General features: G+C 39.9%; 1 protein-coding gene across 1 annotated transcript in view; it reads left to right on the top strand.

Moving 5' to 3' along the window:
- Nucleotides 1–208: 208 nt before the first annotated feature.
- Nucleotides 209–24,939, top strand: part of lovit (loss of visual transmission) — a 108,553-nt gene continuing 83,822 nt past the window's right edge. Inside the window, exons 1-2 of the mRNA XM_068225650.1 lie at nucleotides 209–399; nucleotides 9,651–9,913. Of these exons, the coding sequence (XP_068081751.1) occupies nucleotides 209–399; nucleotides 9,651–9,913 (454 nt within the window). The remainder of the gene's footprint in view (nucleotides 400–9,650; nucleotides 9,914–24,939) is intronic.

Here is a 24,939-nt window from a genome sequence, read left to right on the forward strand (position 1 = left end):
ATAATAATAATAATAATAATGCAAAACTTTGACTTCAAGAGCTCAATGAGAGACACATTTTGATATTTGGTTACACTCATTCTGCTATAAACTATGTGACCATACTTATAGTTTATGATTGGCCAAATTCTAGCAGGTTGGTAGCACTCCACACTATTTACATCTGATCTTATGCTGTATGTACTGTTTCGTAATAGGGTTCTGAGAGATGGCGGACAAACTAAGCGAGTACCAAGGACTGGTAGGCCGCCTGCACACATGGCGTGAAGGAGTACGGACGCACTGGAGTGAATGGCGGGAGGCTAGGCGACAACAAGACCCACACCGCCCAGGATTCCCTTTGAATTTGCTCCAAAAGGACAACAGTCAAACGCCGCATGACTACTCGCACATTTACAGGTGACTTACTAACATCCATTTCTTTTTGACATATATTATTTTCTATCTAAAACAAGCTCAGGAAATTTAATTTCTCCAACTTACACATATTATCAGTCTTTTGTGTTTATGCTGTGTGAAACAATTTAAGGTCTAGGAAAGCTGATCGTAGGCTTTGGCCCGTTCTGCTTCCTCAGTAACCCCGACTGCCGTAGTAATGCTGGAAGATTTGAAATACACCTATACCCGTATGTTAATTAGCCTGATGACGCTGTGAATATAATAACCACATACATAGATTATCATTGTAGACCGTTATGTCTTTCAGCGTTCGGTCTGCAAGCCTCTGTGAATTTTCTAAACGTCGCCACAATGGTTGTGTCCCATTTGCGATCAGTTCCATTTGAGATCACAGCAAAATTTGTCCCATTTGCGATCACTCCCATTACAGTGGAAAAAAAGAATGTGAAGAAAGACCAGTTCGTGTCCCATTTGCGATCACTGTAAAATTATCAGCAGCCTATCAGGGTTTTCCAATGTCCATGCAGCAGGGGGACTGCTAATTAGGACTAACTCCAAGCAACCGTGTGATAAGGATTCTCTCAACCCGTCACTTCTCTCTTAAACGTTTTTTGAGGTAATATTAATCTATAGTTTTTAACATACTGTAATTATTCTAGCTGTAGCCATCCATCGTTAATGTAGCTTTTGTTGTTATCTGCGTGCTTACTTACGACATGCAGGTCATTGAGACGAAGAGAGGCAAGCCTTGTGCTTTATATTATGGATACTCTTACAGAAATTTACGGAAAAGTCAGGGATGTTTGATGACATGGGCTTTTTTACCGCTGGCTTTACATCGGACGGACACAGATAGGTCTTATGGCGACAATGGGATAGGAAAGGGCTTGGAGTGGGAAGGAAACGGTCGTAGCCTTAATTAAGGTACATTTGCTTGTCGTGAAAATAGAAACCACGGAAAACCATCTTCAGGGGTGCCGACAATGGGGTTCGAACCCACTATTTCCCGAATGCAATTTCATCTTTTCGCGCTATCATTTTAGAGTTATAATTTCTTAAACTTATTTTAATCTAAACATTTACTTAACATTAAGTTCTGGAATCTTGTTCATCTAATCCGAGCGTACAGACAAAAATTATCATTTTACTTATATAGTTGAAAGTAGGCTGATTGGCTGCGCGTTTTAACGCGCTACGGCTATGGAGCCAAGCTCTGCATTCGGGAAAAGCGTGGGTTTGATCCCCACCGTCGGCTGTTCTCAGAATGGTTTTTGTGTTGTTTAATATTTTCACTTCCAGGCAAACGCCGAGACAGTTCCTATCCACAGGCCAGAGCTGAGTCCTCCCACCCCACTGTATAAGAAAGTGTAAGTTAACTGCTGGGTTTGAAATGAGCTGTAATTGCTTTTAAAAAAGGGGCAGCACTGTGGAAGAAGCAAAGTGTTACAGCAAAATCCTTTGTTTTGAAATTGGAAAGTGTAAAATTCAACGGTTTTAATACGCCCATCTTTTGACCTACCTCTTAAAACTCATTTAACTGCCTTTACACCCACAACCATCTGGCAACTCTAAATAAAAGGTTCCTTTGAGTCCTTTTTATTTTCCGTCAGTACCGGTATTAACGCATCAGTCTCAAACGGTAAATATAAGTAATGTAAAAAGTTTCAACATATGATTCGTTAGAATCCTAGTAGCCTATGTAGTTTCGCCAGTTACTTGAGAGATGTCTTCCTGTACCAGTCCTTCAGTAGGGAATTCCCTCACATCAACCTGACTGTATATCACTGATAAGAGTGATCGCAAATGGGACGACACCGCCACAATCCTCTGTTTGTAACTAGTGCTGTGGCCTCACTTAGTTCTATACCTCTTATCTTTAAATAGTCAGAAACTGAGTCTAACCATCGTCTTCTTGGTCTCTCTCTACTCCTCTTACGCTCCATAACCGAGTCCATTATTCTTCTACGTAACCTATCCTCCTCCATTCGCCTCACATGACCCCACCACCGAAGCCGGTTTGTGCGTACAGCTTCATCCATCGAGTTCATTCCCATTTATCTCCTCATTCCAGGTACCCTCCTGTCATTGTTCCCACCTGTTTTTACCAGCAATCGTTCTCGCTATTTTCATGTCTGTTACTTCTAACTTATGAATAAAATATCCCGAGTCCACCCAGCTTTTGCTTCCGTAAAGCAAAATTGGTCTGAAAACAGACCGATGTAAAGAGAGTTTCGTCCAGGAGCTGACTTCCTTCTTACAGAATACTGTTGATTGCAACTGCAAGCTCACTGCATTAGCTTTACTGCACATTGATTCAATTTCGCTCACTATATTAGCATCCTGGGAGAACACTCGTCCTAAATACTTGAAATTATCTACCTGTTCCAGGTTTGTATCACTAATCTGATATTCAATTCTCTTGGATTTCTTACCTACTGACATCAATTTAGTCTTCGAAAGGCTAATTTTTATACCATACTCACTGCACTTATTTTCAAGTTCCAAGATATTAAACTGTAGACTGCAGGCTTTCGGCACAATCTGCCATTAAGACTAAGTCATAGCATAGGCCAGACTGCTTACTATATTTCCACCTAACTGAATCCCTCCCTGCCACTTTCCACCTTTCAGCAGATGATCCATGTAAACTACGAACAACGAAGTTGAAAGATTACAGTCTTGGCTAAACCCTGTAAGTACCCTGAACCAAGAACTCATTCCACCATCAATTCTCACTGCAATGTAATCCGAAAAGTTGTGTATTCCTTGCATATTTTGAAACGTAACGTGCCATCTACACCACCTTTCATGCGAAAACTACTTGTTAAAAGTCTTCTATTCCCCATAATTGACTATGGATCAGTCGTATACAACGACTTATCTGAAACTTTGAACATACAACTACAGAGGGTTCAAAACGCATGTGTTCGTTACGTGACAAATGCCAGGCGTGATGAACACATAACACCCTATTACATACAGCTGCAATGGTTGAAACTCCATGAACGGCGGGAAATCCCAGCAGCCGTTGCTACGCACAAAATTCTCAAACTGAAGACCCCACCCTACCTTTACAATGCATTTAAATCTATGGAGTCAGTACATAACAGAGATAATAGATTTACAAAAACTACCCTTCAAATTCCCCTTCACCGTACCACTAAATTTAACAAATCTTTTATTTGCACTGCATTCCGTATCTTTAATGTCTTTAGTCTTCACCGTTTCGCAAATGACAGTAACTGTACCCAACTAAAGCAGTCCTTAACATCTATCTTCCTGGAGGAGTACACAAGGGGCTGAGATCAGGCATTCTTATGTCTAACAATCAGAAATATGTATATTTCCAAGAAAATTATTTCTGTTTTAGTTTTATATTCTTTATATTCTTGTAGTCTAAAATATTAAATAAGTTTAAGGATATACTTTCTTAATTCTTATATAATTTATGTTTTAATTTTACTGGATTTGGTACCTGTATTTTAATTTTTTTTAAGTTTAATGTTTAATTTAAAATTTTAATATTATAAAATGTAGTTAGTGTGTTCATAAACCTGTATTGTGTTATACGGAGAAGCTACATAAAGAGGCTTTTCAGCCTCAGTGGCATGTAAATCATCATCATCAATAAATTCAATTCCATTCAGCCCAATGGTCAACATAAATGCCTTTGATTGATTTTAATAATCTACCCTTATTTCCATAGTCCCCCAGCATTCCAATCACCTTTTTCCTCGGTACCCTTTCATATGCTTTCTCTAGGTCTACGAAACATAAAGATTACTGTCTATTCATCTCGTAGCATTTTTCAGTTACCTGACGCATACAGAAAATCTGAAATCATACTGGTTTTCATCCAACTTTCTCTCAACCACTGATCGCACCCTCCCTTCCAAGATGCTAGTGAATTCTTTGCCTGGCATACTAATCAATGAGATACCTCTTTAGTTGTTGCAATCCTTCCTGTTCCCTTGCTTATATATAGGTACAATTACTGCTTTTATCCAATCTGAATGTACCCCATCAACACTCCATGCTAATCTTATTATTCTATGAAGCCATTTCATTCCTGTCTTCCCACTATACTTCACAACTGGAGGTCCAATTTCATCTAATCCTGCTACTTTATGACAATGGAGTTTATTTACCATCCTTCCCACTTCCTCAAACGTAATTTCATCAACATCATTTTCCTCCTCCCCATGAGCTCAGTTGTTCGCGACACCACCATGAAGATTTCCTTTTACGTTAAGAAGTTTTCAAAATATTCCTTCCACCTGTCCAGAGATTCCCTGGGATCTGTTATGAGTTCACCTCAATTACCGTACCCAAAACACTGTTCATTTCCTTTTCCCCTCCCTTCCTGAGATTCTTTATTACTGTCCAGAAAGGTTTCCCTGCTGCTTCAACTAGCCTTTCCAGGTTATTACCAAAATCTTCCCACGATTTCTTTTTGGATTTTACAACTATTTGCTGTTTCTTTCATCTACGTACAATTCCCTGTCTGCATCCGCCCTTGTTTGGAGCCATTTCTGTTAAGGCTTCTTTTTGCGTTTACAAGCTGCTCTCACTTCAACATTCCACCAACATGTTCAATTTTGCCTATCTTTATACCCAGTTGTTTCTAGGCATTTCCGTGCTGTTTCTATTACAGCATCCCTGTATATATATCCTGAACCTGCTTACTGTCCATTGTTCGGAACTTCTCACTAATCATATCCATGTACTTCTGTCTAATTTCCTCGTCCTTGAGATTTTCTATCCGTATTCCATGCTTCCACTTTCACTTTCTCTATCCTAGGCCTAGAGATACTTAGTTCTCTACAGATCAGATAGTGATCTGTGTTATCAAAAAATCCCAGGAGAACCCGTATATTCCTAACAGATTCTCTGAATTTGAAGTCGGTTAAGATATCGTCTCTTATGCTTAAATAATGTATTCTTAACTGCTAAACCCATACTAACACGTAAGTCCAGCAAACGTTCCTATTCCTATTAGCTCCCGTATCTTCCCCACATTTACCAATCACCCTTCCGTATCCTTCAGTTCTGTTTCCAAATCTTGCATTGAAATCGCCCATTAGCACTATCCTATCCTTGCTGTTGACCCTGGCTGCGATGTCACTCAATGCTTCATAAAACTTGTCATCTTCATCTGCACCCTCACATGGTGAATACAACGAGACAATTCTCGTCCTGATTCCTCCCACTGCCAAATCTGCCCACATCATTCGCTCATTTACGTACCTAACAGGAACTATGTTCCGTGCAATAGTATTCCTGATGAATAGCCCTACCCCACACTCTACCCTTCCCTTTTCAATACCCGTGAAGTACACTTTATAATCTCCTATCTCTTCCTCGGTATCTCCCCTTACGCGAATATCATTTACTCTTAGCACATCCAGATGCATCATCTTTGATGACTCAGCCAGTTCTACTTTCTTTCTTCCATAATCCCCGTTAATATTGATAGTCCCCCATCGAATTCCATTTCGTTCGCCAAGTTGTTTCCAAGGAGTCCCTCGCCTGTCAAATGGGAGTGGGACTCCGTTACTCCCATAGGTCCGAGGCTTGTTTAAAATGTTCTGAGCTCGGTAAATTCGTAAAGCAGGATGATACTGTACTCTAACGGGTTAGGGACCATCGGTGGATTGCATAGTCCTAGCCGCCTGAGCACAAGGAGGGCAATGACTCAGAATATGTCCGAGATGCCCACTCCCATTCCGTAGCAACTGGTATCCCGACCTCTCAGGACCACTTACTAGGCCACTCAGCCGTTGCCCATGGTTCATGAAGTAGGACCTGACTACAGTAACCCATACCATGAACAATATAGCCTCAGTTACCGTGTTCAGTCATTTTAATTTTACGCCATTTAGGCTGCATGCTTCGTCAATTTCTACGCTTTACTTTATCAGATGGAAGAGTAAACCAGACGTCTGTTGTGTGATCTATACCTGTGTTTTAATTAATTTTGGCGGGTGAACACCAAATGTGTCAGCAGAGAATTTTAACATGCGGACGACCTACAACATGAAATGTCAATTGACTTTTTCCACCCTTCAAATCCAACCACCTCTGCTGGGTTTAAACCCACGATCTTGGAGTCCACAGACCGACACTATATCACTGATTCCCAGAGGAACCTCTTAGAATTAGCAATATGAGTATAGCAATATTTAAATTATGTATTGTAAGGTAATATCAATAGGCCTATGTGTTCGCCTCTGTGATGTAGTGGTTAGCGTGATCAGCTACCACCTCCGGAGGCGCGGGTTCGTTTCCCGGCTCTGTCACGAAATTTGAAAAGCAGTATGATGTTTGGAACGGAGTTCACTCAGTCTCGGGAGGTCAACTAAGTAGAGGAGGTTCGATTTCAACCTCAGCCATCCTCGAAGTGGTTTTCCATGGTTTCCCACTTCTCCTCCAGGCAAATGCCAGGATGGTATCTAACTTAAGACTACGGCCGCTTTCTTCCCTCATCCTTGTCTATCCCTTCCGATCTCCCATCCCCGTACAAGTCCCCTGTTCAGCATAGCAGATGAGGCCACCTGGGCGAGGTACTGGTCCTCCTTCCCAGCTGTAACCCCCGACCCAAAGTCTCACGCTCCAGAACACTGCCCTTAGAGGCGGTAGAGGTGGGATCCCTCGCTGAGTCGGAGGGAGAAACCAACCCTGGAGGGTAAAAGAATTCAGAAAGAAAGGAAGAATATAAAAATGTAACATACGTAGGATAAATTGTATTTTTGTTACATTTTCAATTACATATTCGTTCCTGATATGTTTCTTCTACCTGGATAAATAGCTCAGACGGTATAGCGCTGCCATTCAGAACTGAGGTTGGTGGGTTCGATCCTTACTCTGTCGTATGGCGCTTGAAGTTGCTCAAATACGCCAGCTTCGTGTCGGTAGATTTATTAGGACGTAAAACAACTCCTTTGGGATACAATTCCGGTACCTTAGCGTCTCCGGGAACCATAAAAATAGCTGGCAGAACGTAAAATCTATAGCACTATTATCATATTTCTAATACGGAATACTCACCAAAACGTACAGTAGTAGTTGATTTATACACAAGATTAAAATACGCCTACATGTAACACTACAACTCATATACAGTAGACCTAGATGCATTTATCAAATGCCTAACGGCGTTTCCAGTTGGTTAAAGAAGAAACGGGGAAGAACTGATCACCCTACCCTAAGTTTATTCCGTGGCACTAACTAGATGACCAACATCCAACTTTAAAGCAAGTACTTAGCTTTAAAAATATAATGATTAAATATATTTCGGTTAGTGTAAGAGAAAGAAAAATGGCCTTAAATGCGCCCATGATCGCGAGTACCATTTCATCAACAGAATATAACGTTATTTCAAATCTTTCAGCATTTTATAGTCGTGGTTCATCTCTCAGAAAACCAAGCAGTGTTATCATGGTACGATAACTTTTCCATCAGTGTTCTTCACTTAACATGGCATAAACCTAAAAGACTAGTATTTGTAGTATTCTGGGTCGTGAAAACAACATGGGAGGAAGTTTAGGAATCCCTCCTGTTCAGAGTGTTACAGTAAGGTAATGCCATACTTTCAGGACACCTCCCTCACACGTAAAGAAGAAAATATATACATAATCCTTCAGTTAGCACACTGACTGCCATAAGACACAGCATTGTTCAATTGGGACCAGAAACGCGTTATTTCCATATTAGACTTCATTTTCTACAACTTCGCATAGTAAGCCTTCATTAACCATGGGAAACACACAGTAACATAACGTACCCGACTACATGAAACTGTTTCAAACATGAATTATATTCAAAATGCCCTCCTTTGGCAATGATACGGGCACGAAGACTCTGGGAAACACTGCGAAGGCGGACTGCTAACGAGAGGGCATTTACAACATTTCATTTGATATGCTGGTACGTTCTATTCCTGTATGCTTCCCATTATTTATTTATCGTATGGCACAAAAGAAAATGTACAATATATACAAGGCCAGGAATGTTGGCAGCGTTCACATTTACAAATCAATATCCAGTTGCTGTAGCCATTCTAAGAAGGGAGGTGTAGCACTGATGACATCTCGCGCTGGTCCCTCATACTTCCTCACAGGGCACTCCTCAGTTATATCCTGCACTGACTGGAAGGGGACTCCGTAGTCGCAGGCAGGGTATTCTCGAAGTCCTTACGTATGTAGCATGGCATTACATCTAACGTGGCCTGTTCTTAAACGGTTGAGTTTAGACCATTGGTGTCTCTTCACGTGAAATCCTGGGAGTCCAGTTGTGGGGTCATGGATTCATTGGTGTTTCACACGTGCAGAGCTCCAGCTTTGACGCCATTTTTCCTGGATATTGAAGCCAGTTATGTCATGTCATATTGGGTTCCTTGATTTAAGACGAGAAGGGGGTAGGTCAATAAGGACCTCATGGATTGAGAGATTCTGTGGATGATCAGGATGTTGTAACTTTTTCCACCATATTTGCTACCTGTCGTCTCAGTTCCGGAGATGGTATTTTACTGATAGTATGTAGCCACGGGACTGGGGTGGATTTTAGTGTGCATGTTATGGTTCTCATATATTCGTTCAAATGGACGCCGATCTTCCCAGTATGAGCGCTACGTTGCCACTGGATAAACCATGGTGAGGGCAGTAGTGCGTAGTGAGGATGCATCGGCTCCCCATGTAGTCCCAGTTAGTTTCTTCATGATGTTGTTTCGTGACGTAAGTTTCTGACTTGTGTTTTCCAGGTGGTTTTGTATGTTAAAGAACGGTCTAAATTGATGCCAAGGTACTTGTGGTTGAAATTATGTTTAATTCTTTGTTGGCAGAACACAACGTTGAACTTTTGGTGAGCTATTAGGTTACACAGATGGAATGAGCATACTTCTGTCTTGGCCAGATTTGGGCAGTCTCCACTTCGTGTAGTATGCATTCAATGTTTCCAAGTCATTGGAGAGAATGCTTTCCCCCTCTTCTGATGTGACAGTGTCCCAATATTAATGTGCTATAAAGAGTTGTAGGAAATAGGTTCTACCATGGAAATAAAGCGTTTCCGGGCCCGTGTCCATACAACATATTTTCTTCTTCTACGTGTTAGAAACTAGTCCTGGAAGTTTGGGCGTACCTTATTTTTTCACTCTGTATTTCCCAACCTATTTTAATCACAGTAAATTATCTTAGTAGTAATTCATTAACATGAATTGGTGTAATGCATATAAAAGTATCTGGTGAATATTTCAGGAAGAAGACCCGCGCTGAGCTGGTTCGTGTCTCAGCTGCTGTGATGGGGATAGAATTCTCGTATGCCGCGGAAACCGCCTTCGTATCTCCACAGTTGCTCAAGATCGGTGTGGAACATCGTCTCATGACAATGGTGTGGGGACTCTCCCCGCTGGTTGGCTTCTTCGTCACGCCCGTCTTGGGCTCTCTGAGCGATCGCTGTCGTCTGCGGGCAGGTCGACGGCGACCATTCATCGCACTCTTGGGTATTGGGGTGTTACTTGGTTAGTATTCTTGTGTAATGCTGATCTTGAAGGTTTTCAACACACTTATTGAAAAGGGAAGGATAGGTGGAAAAATGTTAACAGCTATGTCACAGAAAATCGTGTCACTTAGTGCAGTAGGTGGTGGTGATTGTCGTTTTAAGGGAAATTCATGGAGATCATCTCTTCTTCACTCAATCATAGGAGAAAGAAGAAGAAGAACCCTTCGTAGAATGTAGCCAATCAATCTCTGTAGTCCACCTCTGTAAAGTAACAGTGTTATTAGGTGCCGTCCTCGGGAGTCCGGGTTCGATTCCCGGTACTGCCAGAAATTTAAGAATGGCAGGAGGGCTGGTATGTGGTTGAAATGGTATATTCAACTCACCTCCACTGGGGGTGTGCCTGAAAGGAGCGGCACCACCTCGAGGACATGAGTTTACTTTTAATCTCTGTACAAGCCACGAAGATTTTTGGAGGCGTGGAAGGTAAATACTTCCACTACTTTTAGCCCTATATCCAAGATTTAACCTGGTACTCACTTTTGTAGTATGCTTTGTGAACCTTAGGGTTGTAGTGCCTCTCCAGTAGTGAAAGTTTAATTCGTCAATCCTCGATTTCCTGACGATGAATGGAATCCACGTGCTTCAAGGTGAACCAAATTCGCATTTACAGCCTCAATAAATCGAAGAATGACTTGCCTTATTTGACTTAATTCCCTTTGTTCCTACTGGAATATACAGTGCATCCGTAGAAGGTCTCAGTTGTGGTCTTCCTCTTGTCCTTGTTGTAATCAACCTCCTTCGAAGTTTTCTCCATTTCAAAGCCTTCTTCCTCAAGAGATGTTCTCCACGTCTTTCTTGGATTACCTCTCCTTCAAGCTCCTTGGGTGCTGCAATCTAAAGCCGTCTTATCCACTGATCCACTTGACTTACTCAGTGTGCTACCACTCCATGTTAACTTTCCTCTTCTGTTTTTTATCTCAACTACAAAACGGGGGCTAATACTGCAGGTTGCTTTCCAAAGTTCTTTACTGGACAGGGTTTCTCACCAGATGATGTTAATAATGTGTCGCAGTGTATAAAAGTCCGTAGTTTAGTGGACGTCAGGGCTGTAGTAGTAGTAGTAGTAGCAGTAGTAGTAGTAGTAGTAGTAGTAGTAGTAGTAGTAGTAGTAGTAGTAGTAGTAGTAGTAGTAGTAGTAGTAGTAGTAGTGCGATGCATCATGATGTCGTGCCAGAAAATGACAAAACACAGGAATGCAGATTTTTCGGTCATACCATAAGAAATGGCAAATACAGCCCGACACAACTGATCAAAGAAGGGAAATTTGGGTGTGGGCGGAGAAGATTATCCTGGATTTGTAACCTCCGATAGTAGTTCGTCATCCATATACATCTCGTACAGGAAACAAAACGTAGGAAAAATCATTAACCTTCCATCGGGACCGGCCGAGTTGGCCTTGCGGTTAGGGCGCGCAGCTGTGAGCTTGCATCCGGGAGATAGTGGGTTTGAACCCCACTGTCGGCGGCCCTGAAGATGGTTTTCCGTGGTGTCCCATTTTCACACCAGGCAAATGCTGGGGCTGTACCTCCATTAAGGCCACGGCCGCTTCCTTCCCACTTCTAGGCCTTTCCTGTCCCATCGTCGCCGTAAGAGTTATCTGTGTCGGCGCGGCGTTAATCAAATTGTAACCGGGCAAATTGGCCGTACGGTTAGGGGCGCGCAGCTGTGAGCATGAATTCGGGAGATAGTGTCCCCGTTTCTACCATCTAGGCAATTTTCCCCAGACTAGTCAGCCGCACCCAAGGTGCTCAATTCGAACTATGATAAAAATAATGCCCTAAAATACATACACCCTGGATTTGATGGGGAACATATAACTAAATAAGGACCCAGTGAGGTCAACAAACAACTATAAGTAAACCAAGGCAAAGTTTGATGTCAGTTTTTGGAGGAAAATCTGTTTATTAAAATAAACAAGCAAAATAGTTTTTTAATAGCAAAAGTATCAAATGATCCAATTTTTTACATGATTCTGAAGTTTTGTTTCAGCTTGATGAAGTCCATCTTGAGAATCAGAAATATATTACAAATGTACAATGTATGCCCACACACATACTTAACATATCAAATCTTGAAGTTTCATTAATTTTACACCTTGGGCTTGCGTGCTCGCATCATGCTCCTGGCTTTACTTCTTGTTAACCCTTTCAATTGTAGATGAGTACGCTCCCCATTTCTGCACACTTGACATTGCAGTGGGGTCCCTAACCTTAAGAAAAGACGTGATTTAATGCGCAGAAGGGTGTGACAAAACTAATCTAACTCTACAATATTATAACACGCTGAGTGGGAAAGCATCCTACGCACAAAATATGTACACCTCGAATAATGAGCAATCTCATAAGCACAACAAACGATGTGGATCGGAAACACACTAAATCAAAATCACATAAATTGCAAAATATATGCATTCAAAAAAACATAAACATGATTTCATATTTTCCAGGGCTCACCAAGAAAAGCATGCGGCATTCACGTAACTCTCATTCGCTGAAAGCCTCGATGGAAAATATGAGGTAACAAATTACACTTTAAGCAACACTTCATATTCAACGCAGGTTCCTGAAATAAATTTCATGACACAAATTTTTTAAAAAAACAAAGAAGGTTTTAACTTTCAACACATAATTCAACGTTGCTCCCTGAAAAAGATTTCAAGACAAAAATATTACTCAGCGCGGTTATATCATAAAGAAAATCCGAACAAAACGTCGCAAAATAAAACTCTCGTCAACTGCAACAACCGTAGAGACATGGACAGAAACAATTTAAATCACGAAGTATAGACCGCTCAAATAAAACTCTCCTCGGTAGACAAACATATCATCCTCTCCAACACACGGCGGAACGACTCAAAAGCGGAGATCCACGTCTCCCAAAATATTGAAGCAAACATCAAAACCACAGGGTCCAACCCTTTACACATGCTGCTCAACAGTCTACCCGAAGCAAGTCACACAATCAGAAAATGCATGCCTTGCAGACGAGGAACGCGTCCTCTTACTCAAAATCACACAAATAATAAAACATGTCCTAAAGTTGCCGAATCTGGAAAAGTATATAAAATGACGTCGTCTAACATACGCTCGCATGAAAAGAAACAAGACCACGCTGGTCACAAATCAAAGCACTCGCGCTCAAAGTTAAACATGAATAATAAAGTGGCCACCTCTGTAATGAGTATGATAAACTGAAATTAAGGAATTGCCACATTGACTATAGATCATGTCTGAACATCGGAAAGTTACTGAAATATCTCAATCCTACAACTCGAGAAACTCGCCTTGATAATAATAATAAATAATAATAAATTTTAATATTTTTTTCTAATATTCGGAACTCGAAATACGAAACTGCGCTCGCGGAACTCGTGAATCAATCTTGTCCTTCCTGACTTTAATTCTGAATCCTTATTTACATTTAAGCCCCGAGACGTACACTGCGTCTCAAACACCAAAGCAAAACAAATCAAAAACATATGAGGCTAAAATAAAAAGACTGACTCGTAAAAGAAATAACGCTGACCACTCAGCTAAATAAATCAGAACAAAAAAGTAAGAAATCAAGCTGCGACCTCATGCAAACAGTCCATATTTACGTTACAATTATATTTACATTAACAAGCTCCCTAACATTTACTTTAAATAGGACATAGTCCTTCCAAACAAAAGCTAAATCTACTGAAATTAAATATCAAAACTAACCCATCCCCTTTTGCAATATCAAACACATTCACACTCACAAAATTACACTGAAAATTCTGTACTCATCTATTTCGTTGAATTATCGCCGCAAGCCATCAGAAACAGCCGACCCATCTTGTTTTAGCCAGCCATATCGATGATGATGATGCCTTCAGAAAAGACTTGGATCAGTCCTTTGGTCTCCATCGAGGCGTAGAAAGGTGATGTATTTTCCGTCGCTGCTTCTGCTTCTGGATGTCGTCTAAACATCCCCTCGATCACGATGTAGAAACTAGGTCAAGATTAACCTGCCGGATACTAGAATACTACAGCCGGGGTAATTTCCACTGACCGTGAAACCAGTTCACATTCTGTCGGGGAACCGCTTCTCTTATCTAATCCCGTAACTGGGTCAAATATTTCCCATTTAAAAGCTGGACTGGAAATTGTAAAGTTTATGCCCCTCGGGAAACCATTTGGACAGGCAGGCTATTATGCATTCGACATGATTAAATGAAACTGTTCTTTCCCTCTGGAAATCGAAAGTTAAATGCCATTCTCCCAGAATTAGAAAACTTGAATAGATTAAATGCAGACTGAACGTCTTCTAAAAACATTTACAAGTCCCCACACGATCACTCACATAAATAAAAACTTCTTCTCACGATGTTATCTGCACAGAAATTCGCCGAATAATAGAATAATTAACTGACGCGGTCATTGTTTTTATCAGTTCGTCCTCAAAGATGCCGTTGTATCCTCGATCGGGGCCATCACCTACATAGACCAATGCCTAGCCACATAGACCATGGCTCTATCATTTCATTGGCTCAACAAATCGCGTACCTGACGCTTACTTCAAACATCTCTCGCAGGCTTCTCTAGCCTCTCGCCGGGCATCCGAAATGTTGTCCGTTGGTGTTCTATTGTTTCCCTGTTCTGCTTTGTGTACGTCATGTCGAAATTCCACCTTCCAAAATTAGCTGGCGAGCAAACAAACCCGAGTTCCAAGCTCCCTGCAGAAATTGCGACATGTGCTGCAGAATGTAGATGTTCCTGCCAGTTACTAGCACTTAATAAAAATGAAATATTCTCTGTACATTCGAATAAATGACTGATTAATTAAATGAGTACTTCAATAAAGGCTCGATAGTGAGTTCGAACCCCACTGTTGGCAGCCCTGAAGATGGTTTTCCGTGGTTACCCATTTTCACACCAGGTAAAATGCTGGGGCTGTACCTTAATTAAGGCCACGGCCGCTTCCTTCCAAATCCTAGCCCTTTCCTAGTCCTTTTCTTATCCCATCGTCGCCATAAGACCTATATGTCTCAGTTGTAACGTAAAGCAACTTGTAAAAAATATTAAAAATATTCGAACACTAACCATTTTTAACAAAAAGACTATATATCTTCTTGGTTACGTATATATTTATAGCGAATACATACTGGTAACACGAATGTTCCTTTATATGTAAATGTTACATAATAAGAAAAATAAAATATTTCCATGATAACAAAAGATTAAAGAAAACTTTGAATGTGCATTCAAAATACTGGCACAGTAAGTATTCGAACAGTCTCAATTCACATGAAATTTCATCCTCTTAATGGACTGGATTGGATTGGATTGGATTGGATTGGATTGGATTGGATTGGATTGGATTGGATTGGATTGGATTGGATTGGATAATAGCCTGGAATCGTCTTACCACTGAATTTATGAAATTAGAAGCGATCGTTTGATTTTTGTTAGAATAGATCGGCCCTCAGTGTCACTTAATTTTCTTGGCCGTCCAGTTCGTGGCTAATTTTGTAACGATTTTCGTTTACCGACCTGTTGGATTGCTGTTACAGGTCTATGCACTATTCTAAAAATGTCTCGCAATAATTCGCATTAGCTGTGAAATCTAATAATTCCTACTTCCAAACTCGCTCCTTTCGCCTTCCGGTCCATCTTTTATCGATGACTTATAGTTTACACTAGTCTAAGCAGTGTAATACTGCCCTTCATGTACTGCTGACATTCAGCTCCTTCTGCACATGGATCAAATCGGTTCACTGGTTGTGTTACCCCTGTTCCTTCTGAGAAGTGGGGAAACCTGTCAAGTGTGCCAAGTCTAAAACAAAACCTCTTAAATTTATTGAAAAGTTGCAAGTTTGTGATTTTCAAGTACTTAGGTGAGAATGCACTGTTCTTCTAGACTCTCTTATAGAAAGGAATGTAAGCAGGAAAACGACGATCGTCCTCAAATAGTTTTGGAAAGTAGTTTAAAACTCGTCCATATGGCGAAAATAATGGTCTTCTAACTCCAACTGATATTTCATAATAAATGCCGAAGCTCGTTGAATCTCTATTTCGGCAATGGAAATATATTAATAATGATATTTTTCTGTACGTCCCATTAACTACTTTTACGGTTTTCGGAAACGCTGATGTGCTGGAATTTCGCCCCACAGAAGATCTTTCACGTGCTAGTAAATCTACCGATATGAGGCTGGCGTATTTGAGCACCTTCAAATACCACCGGACTGAGCCAGAATCGAACCTGCCAAGTCGGGGTCAGAAGACCAACGTCTCAACCGTCTGATCCACTCAGCCCGGCTGGAAATATATTCTTATCAGTAATTTCTATCTGCAGGACTAAGGGATTTTAACTGTATTTTTTGTTCTTCAAACATTTCCACAAGTAACAACCGCTGAGTTTTGAGTCTGGGGACCAAGCCGGCTACAAACTACGGCTAAAGATTCAACCACTGAAGACATTTATGGTTTCATATAGATATCAACGAAAACAAAGACAAAATTCTACAAAAAAAAAATAAACAAATTATTTTTTCCGTTATTTATTTATTTATTTATTTATTTATTTATTTATTTATTTATTTATTTACTAGCAGTTACCCGCGGCTTCACTCGCGTGAATTTCGTAATTTGATAAAAGTTCTTCGGTACGATAGGCCTACTAACGATAAGACATTATCTGAAAATCCCTGAAGTATAAAAACTCACCGAAAAATTGAGTTTCATTTCAGTTTACCCCAGAAACTCTTTGTAAACCACGTTTGCAGTATTGCCTTTTGTAGCTAAGAAGACTATGTGACATAGAACTGTACATGTGAGAAACAGTCTTCCCTCAAGTTGAAAATAAAAGCAACATGTTTCTTTATTTTCAAAGGAGATTCCAAATACCTATTTCCAGGTCTGAAACATCTTCAGTTTTTGAGGTATACGTATTACCCTAAAAAGAATTAAACACTTTTTTCACTTCTCTTCGCCCCGTTAACTGACTTTTCAGAAAACAAAAAATACATGTTCCTGTATTTTAAAATAACTTTCCGAACACCAAGTTTCATGTCTGTAACATGTTAAGTTTTATATATATACTGCAGCGGTATTCATTTTAAAAATTCACCCGCTTTTTCAACACTTTTCGGCCCCTAAGTGGATTTTCCGAAAATAAAAATTCGTATTTCTTTTTTAAAGAAGACTCCAAATTACCAATTTTCACTTCTGTAACATCTTAAGTTTTGAGATATCAGTATCCAAATAAAAATATTTCAACCCGCTTTTCAGTCCTTTCTTAATAAGTGTTTCTTCCGAAAACAAAAACATACATGTTCCTTTATTTTTAAAAGAGATTAAAATACAAATGCCCACGTCTGTAACATGTTAAGTTTTTAAATATATGTACCCTTATAAAAATAATTAAACTCCTTTCTCACCCACTCCCCCAAGTTGATTTTCCCCCAAAAATGCATGTTTTTAAAGAAAATTCCAAACAGCAATTTTCACGTCTGGAATATCTTTAGTTCCTTTTATATATAAGTATCCTCATACAAAGAACTGAACTAATATTATAATTCTTTAACCCCCTCAAGTGGATTTTCCGAAAACAAAACATACGTATTTCTTTATTTTTAAAGCTTCAAATTTCCAATTTTCACGTCTGTAACATCTTCAGTTTTGGGGATATCAGTATCCTAATAAAAATAATTCAAGCCGCTTTTCAGTACTTTTTAACCCCCTTATGTGTTTTTTTAAAAACAAAAAATACATGTTCCTTTCAGTCCTCGCGTCTGTAACATGTCGAGTTTTTTAGATATACTGTAGTTATGCTCATTTTAAAATTTCACCCCTTTTTCAGTTCCCCTTAAGTGGATTTTCCGGAAACAAATTATCTATCTTTCTTTACTTATAAGAGATTCCAAATACCAATTTTCACGTCTGTAACATGTTACGTTTTGAGATATACTGTAGATAGACTCGTTTAAAAATTCACCCCGTTTGTCACTCCTGTTAATCCCCCTTAAGTAGATTTCCATAAATAAAAATTTCGTGTTTATTTTTAAAAGAGATTCCAAATACCAATTTTCATGACTGTAACATCTTCACTTTTTGAGATAGAAGTAACCTCATAAAAGGTATTCAACTCCTTTTTCACCTTTCTTCACCTCCCATAATGGTATTTTCCGAAAACAAAACAATACGTGTTTCTTAATTTGTAAAGAAGATTCCAAATACCATTTTTTACGTCTGTACATTTTTAGTTTTGAGATATAGATATACTCATTTAAACAATTCACCCCCCCCCCCCTTTCACCCCCTTAGCGTTGGAATATCCAAACATCCTCCCTTATTGGGCACCTACACTCCAATATAAGTGTATACCCAAAATTTCATTTCTTTATGTCCAGTAGATTTGGTTCGGCGTTGATGAATCAGTCAGTCAGTCAGTCAGTCAGTCAGTCAGTCAGTCAGTCAGTCAGTCAGTCAGTCAGGACATGTTATTTATTTATTTATTTATTTATTTATTTATTTATTTATTTATTTATTTATTTATTTATTTATTGTTTCCGGCTCCTTGCCTGAATGGTGAACGCAGCAGCCTTCAATTCAGAGAGTCTCGTGTTCTATCGCTGGCTGCTGTAAGGGCGGGGATTTTAACAGCGTATGGTTAAATCCTCCAGCTCCGGTGATGAGTGTTCATATATGTAGCCGACTTCTTAATATACAACTCTTCATCTACATACAACGCACCTCACTGCCAATCACCAATCACAGATACACGCAGTAGTGGATACAGTATATACTTCATCATAGGGTTGATCTCAATAAAGGAATCCGGTCGTAAAACTGGGCCAAATCCACGCGTAATGCAACCATCAATAAATTCAGAAAACTGCCAGGAAGATGAATATTATTTTAACGTCTGTTTCTACTATAAGCGGTCTTAGCAGACGCCAGAGTGTCGGAACTTTGCCTTTGAATTCTTCAACGTGCCGAAAACTAACGACATAGATTTATCACCAGACCTCGGATTTTTAGGCACTAAAATTTGTATGTTAGGTGCCTAAAATAGGCTTTCAAGTATGTCAAAAATAGATTCTAAAATATGTTTTAGGCAGCTTCAGTTTTACGTATTTTAATAAGCACTTATCAATTAAAATACCATTTTTAATTTTCTAAATTGATAATAACTCTAAATGCATAAAAGTAATAAGGCAATAACATGTTAAAACAATATTTCACATACACATTGGTTCACCACATGTTTGAGTTTTTATCTCTAAATAATTAAAACATTGAATTACAAGCACGTTACTGCCCATAATTTGATGCACAGTATATCACTAGCACTTTTTTTAGATTTTCTGTTGTGAAGCTACACCGCTCGTCTGATAACACTAGCTTGTAGGCTGAGAAAGCACGCTCAACGTCAACAGAGGTTACAGGGCTGTATTTGAATTTTGGTACAAGACGTGGGGAGATGTCACGTTCAACGTTAGTTTTGCCAATCAAAACACCAGCCACAGCACGAAGCGTTGACAGTCCTGGGTTCTTCTGTAGTACCTTATTAAGCCTGTCCCGTATTCTATCCCCAGCTGGGCCTGAAGCTAAGCTGATTTTTTCTTTCACCTCTTCTAACAAATCCAGTTGTTCGTAAACAGGTTTCCCGGAAGACTCAAGTGCAGAAATAACAGGGACTAAAAAAGTATAATGGGACCTGGTGTAGGCAATTTCTTGAGAAATTCTTCAGAACATTTTTGGCCGAAGTGATGCACATGGCATCTTCATTTAGGGCAAGAACAAAACTTCTGTTTGCATCAAAATGTTCGCTGTAGTACACAATGGCCTGAAGCCAAGTCCCCAGCGCGTAAGGATGGGTTCTGGTGGCGGTAGAAGATCAGATAATTCATTGCGGAACAACTGGATTCGTGTGGGAGCCTTTACAGAAATGTTCTTAGTGGAGATCATCTAGGAAATTCGGCACGTATCTGTTCAGCCACGCGATTCATAGCATGAGCAAGACAAGTGACGTGAATCAAAGCAGGGTAAAATACTTTCAGCAACTTAACAGCAGCGATCATGTAGGCGGCTGCATCAGTAAAAGTAAGAAGCACCTTATTTTCGTCCATATTATTGGGGAAAAGCACCTTGAGAACTTTATTTACAAACTGAGTAACTGCCGAGCTTGATAGCTGCAGTCGCTTAAGTGCGGCCATTATCCAGTATTCGGGAGATAGTGGGTTCGAACCCCACTGTCGGCAGCCCTGAAGATGGTTTTCCGTGGTTTCCCATGTTCACACCAGGAAAATGCTGGGGCTGTGCCTTAACTAAGGCCACGGACGCTTCCTTCCCATTCCTAGGCCTTCCCTGTCCCATTGTCACCATAAGAAATATCTGTGTCGGTGCGGCGTAAAAAAAGTAGCAAAAAAAAAATTACTGAGCAACTGTCTCCTCATTAGTTTTAGTGAACTGTCTGCTGCAGATCAAATATGGCGAACACGGCGTGTCGGGATCTAATTTTCCGACTATCAAGTGGGCAATATAACGACCTAGAGTGTCAGTAGTCTCATCGACAGAGATCCAGATGTATGAGTCTCCTATATCTTCCCTTATCCGCCTGTGTCTTCGTAAAGAGTGCCCAGTTTTTTCTTAAAGTTAATTCGGTTGGAATGTTCCGATGACAATATTTTTGTAAAACACTTTTGAAGGAAGGATTTTCAAGTGAGTTGAAAGAAATATTTTCCGACACAAGAGTTCTGTATAAGTCCGCATGGAATTCGTCTTTGCTTTCCTTATTTAGCGATTCCGTTGTTAATAATCTTTGTTTGAGATTTGATTTTCTTTGCAGATTTTCCTGATGTTTAATCCCCTGGACGACTAAGATGTGATCGCCTTTCACTGGACACCTAGAAACAACGACAACAATAAATAGTCGCAAATATTGTGTAAACCGTGCAAGTGTATAGGCCAGATGAAAATATGTACAGAAGACTATAGGGCCTTGTAGCGCTTCCCGATCCCTCCAATAAACATACACCCTGGACCTTTCAGTGACGCAGGAGAGGTAATAATTCCATGTGACTACTCCTATCCTGGTCCAGCTTTTGTAAGACAGAGCCTCCAACGAGGGTGGGCGGCATCTGCCGTGTACAGGAAACTGCGTGCTTTTTTAGTGGACGATAGTATTGTGTGTGAGTTTCAGGAATGTTTCGGACAGTACAAATACACAGTCCCCGAGCCAGGGGAAATAACCATTTAAGGTTCAAATCTCCGATCCGGCCGGAAATCGAACCCGGACCCCTCTGAACCTAAGGTGACTATGCTGACCATTCAACCAAGGAGCCGAACAAAATAGAGGTGAATTTAATTCATTTCTTTTCCTGTTTCGTTATGTTCGGTTAGATTATGTTGGCCATCATTTTTGTTACTACCGGTACTGACGCCCGCGCATGGCTGAATTCCGTGTTTTTCCTCCCTACATTTACTGTACGCTTATCAAAAGAATCATTGCTGTATGCATATCTAATTTTCTTACAATTTCCACCTCGTATTTTTAGGTTCCCTACGGCAGCACGATATTTTCATTTTTCAATACGTTTGTACTATTATTCCTCTTCTAAAACCAGCTTGAAAATTTGCCTTTCTCCGAAATGAATATACCTTACAGTACCACACAAACATGGTCAGTTTTTAACGATTCTATAAACAAAAAATCGAGGGATCAGGATGCGCTACAATCCCCAGTTCATATTTACTGTTATACTTCGTTTAGTGTATGTACGCTGAATTGATGTATAAAATGTACAAAACGTTAATACAACAGAGATATAGAACGCCTACGTATTAAGTACGACTCTCACACCAAAGTACGTACTTCTGAGTGAAATATAAAACAAATTTCACTTACCTCTTTGCTGCAAACGACGCAGAATATATTTTTTCCATCCGACGTGAAATGGGGAAACTCCTGCAATCACTGTTTAATTAAGGATGTCTTGGAAGCTGCCAATTTCGGCATAATGCACACACTGAGCAAACGGACGCAATGAAAATTTCTCACAGAATGGAATGAAGAGTTTCATGGAGCATTCACAGCGGGAGGTTCTTAAGGACTTCCGGGGAGTGGTAATTGGTTTACAGCTTCACATTTTGTCTGAAAAGTATTTCAAGAAAATATTATTCAAGATACTGAAAACGAGTCGGCAAATATTTAAGTTCCTCCGACTAAATAAAAAGCGTTTTTAATCGATTTAGGAATAAAATATAGCAATTATAGGAATATAGGCAAAAATAGTTTCTAACGCCAATTTAGGTATTTTTAGGCACTATAGGACTACCGTTTCTAACCTTATAAATACATGAAACATGTAAATGCAACTTCATTTTAAGTTATCTCTTAAGGAACAAAATAGGATTTTGCCTAAAATACGAGGTCTATTTATCACATTTAAACAAAATACCACCGACCACGGCCATGATCGAATCCGCTATCTTGGGAATAGAGTGGCAATGAGTCATCGACAGCACCACGAAAGCGGCACGATTTGCTGAAAAGAAACTTATTGCAGTCTTACACGAGTTAGCCACTCAAAAAACGAATTCAATATTTCTCTGACGTGAGCTTCATGGACCTTTCTAACAAAATGTCAGTGCGTTGCCAGTCTTAAATCTCTGGCAGTAGCAGAAATCAAACCCGAGCTTTCGAGGATGGCAGCTTATAGCGTTAATCTTCAGTAACTGCTAAGGTAATGGTTTACACAAACTATGTGAAGAAATTAGAGCAGTATATCCTAATGTGAATAAGTTGATTTCTAGTGAGGAAAAAGTGTTCATTAAATCGCCGAGAAGAATTCACGTATTCAGGACTAAAGATCCCAATGCACCCCTGCCACCCACCCCTGTAATAACGCGGTGGGGAATATGGCTCGCTGCAGTCCAGTACTATGCAGAAGATGTTAACTGTACGAAGATGATGCAACTTCAATTGGAATCCTTCAGGAAATGTTAAGTGATACAATGTTAATAATTGACTTTGCGTACCGTACCCGACAGGGAAATGAAGCAAGGACTAGCGATCAAGTGAGTGCGCATTTCTTTGTCTGGGAGCGAATTCGCGGGAACTCGAAGCGTGGAATGCCAAGCGTGAGACTAGGGACTATTTCCTCCAAGCATAGCTAGAGAACACCAGGATGAAAAGAAGAGAGGGGTTATCCTGACCACCAGTTTTTTGTGAGTGGGAGAGGTAAGTTTTTAGCATCGTAATCTCGGAATCATCTTTAAAACAGCTTGGCCAACTTCGTTTTCCATATGAAAGGAATTGACGATTTGAATAATACTGCACTGTATAAGGATCCAAAAGAGCTGTTCGTCATCTGTGAATTTATTTAGGGTTTGTGACGTTCTTTATGGCGATAATCTCCTGTTAAAAGGAGGAATATATGATTATATAGTAGTAGAAAGTTACAGAGGCCATGTATAAAATGTCTCGACATCCACTTGACAGGAGAAGTCCCTTGAGTGAGCTTAAAAAGGAGGACAGTTATTTATTCATTACTGTGGATTTTGCGATCAGATTTTGTCCGGGCGATTCTTAACCATATTACAAGATCACTGTTCGCCTGGTTATCGCGCTATTGAGCCTCTAATACACCGAGAATTGGGTGTATGGGAACTTGAGAGGAGGAAACTTCCCAGCTGATATAAGGTGTGGGAAGTGTCACCCGAAGGCATTCCGTGCTTTTATCTCGTGAGGTACCGTACATATGTGTGACAGTCCCGAGCAACAGTATCCTTTGTATGTGAACTTTTATGTTAAAGAATAATGAAAATGACTTGAAACAATTGGTGTATGAGAAGGGTGATATTGTTGATATATGAGAGTGTGCGTTCGGGTTATTTGATCGTAAATTATAGCACGAATTTGAACATATTATTATTACCGTCATAAGCTAAAACAAAGAAGAGACTATTGGAACCCTCATAATAATAGGTATAGTGAGCAGAGACACAGGGCTTTACACTAAGACGTCACTACTAAACTAAATGTGGGTGTTTAATTAATAACCCCGTATTAGTATTTCTGATCCCGGGACATGGGATCAAAAATAGGGCCTTCCAGTGCGTGTTTGAAGCAGGCGTACGTAACGGGTTTAACTGTGTGTGTTGTGTACCGTAGTTACCATGGAGATTCTAGTGCCAATGATTATGGAGTTTCATCCTAGGAGTTCCATTTTGGACCTGGTCGTCATAGCAGTCTACCTGGAGGCCATGAAAGAATAAATCGACCAATGGACGTCCCGTAGTTATCCGAGGTGTACTGGAAGATAACACTGAGTACCTCAATTTTATTACCATGACTCGTATCACAACGTAATATCCATTTAAAGTTCATTTCTTTGTGAATAATAATTGATAGGTTTTCCTTTCTTTAAAATGTAAATGTGCTCATTAGAAGTACAGTGTTCAGTTAGTATCAAGTCTGAGTGAATTAGATATTTTTAATATGGGTAGATTTGATTATTTTACTTTATTCTTTATTTTATTTTCGGGAAATTTGTAGAATGCTTAGTGCCAGTAGTGTCCATTGGAACGTTCTTTTAAGCTCATTGGTACTTAACCAGGTGTATCATTATGCATGCGAGTATTATTTTGATGTAGTTTAGTCATCTCGGATGATGGAAGGAGTGCCGGAGTGAATCGTCAGAGATCCGAATCATCGTCTTCCATCATATAATAGCTAGGCCATATTCATTTGGATTTCAGAGGTGGCCACATATTTGTGTGTGTTTATAACGTAATATTTGGTTCTGTATTTGTGTTGAATTCATTGTAAAAATGGATATGAATTATCGCGTAGGAGTAGTATCATGATGGCCGATAATGTAGATGTTGGGCCCCTTTTAAATAACGAATATCATAATGGGATTTGCTACAGTTTAATTTGTTCCTTTGGGGTTACTCACTTGCTGTGTTACGAGAGAGCTGAAGAGAAAGTACCATCTCTCATTCGAAAATG

Source organism: Anabrus simplex, chromosome 1 (genome assembly GCF_040414725.1).
Source record: "Anabrus simplex isolate iqAnaSimp1 chromosome 1, ASM4041472v1, whole genome shotgun sequence".
Classification (NCBI taxonomy): domain Eukaryota; kingdom Metazoa; phylum Arthropoda; class Insecta; order Orthoptera; family Tettigoniidae; genus Anabrus; species Anabrus simplex.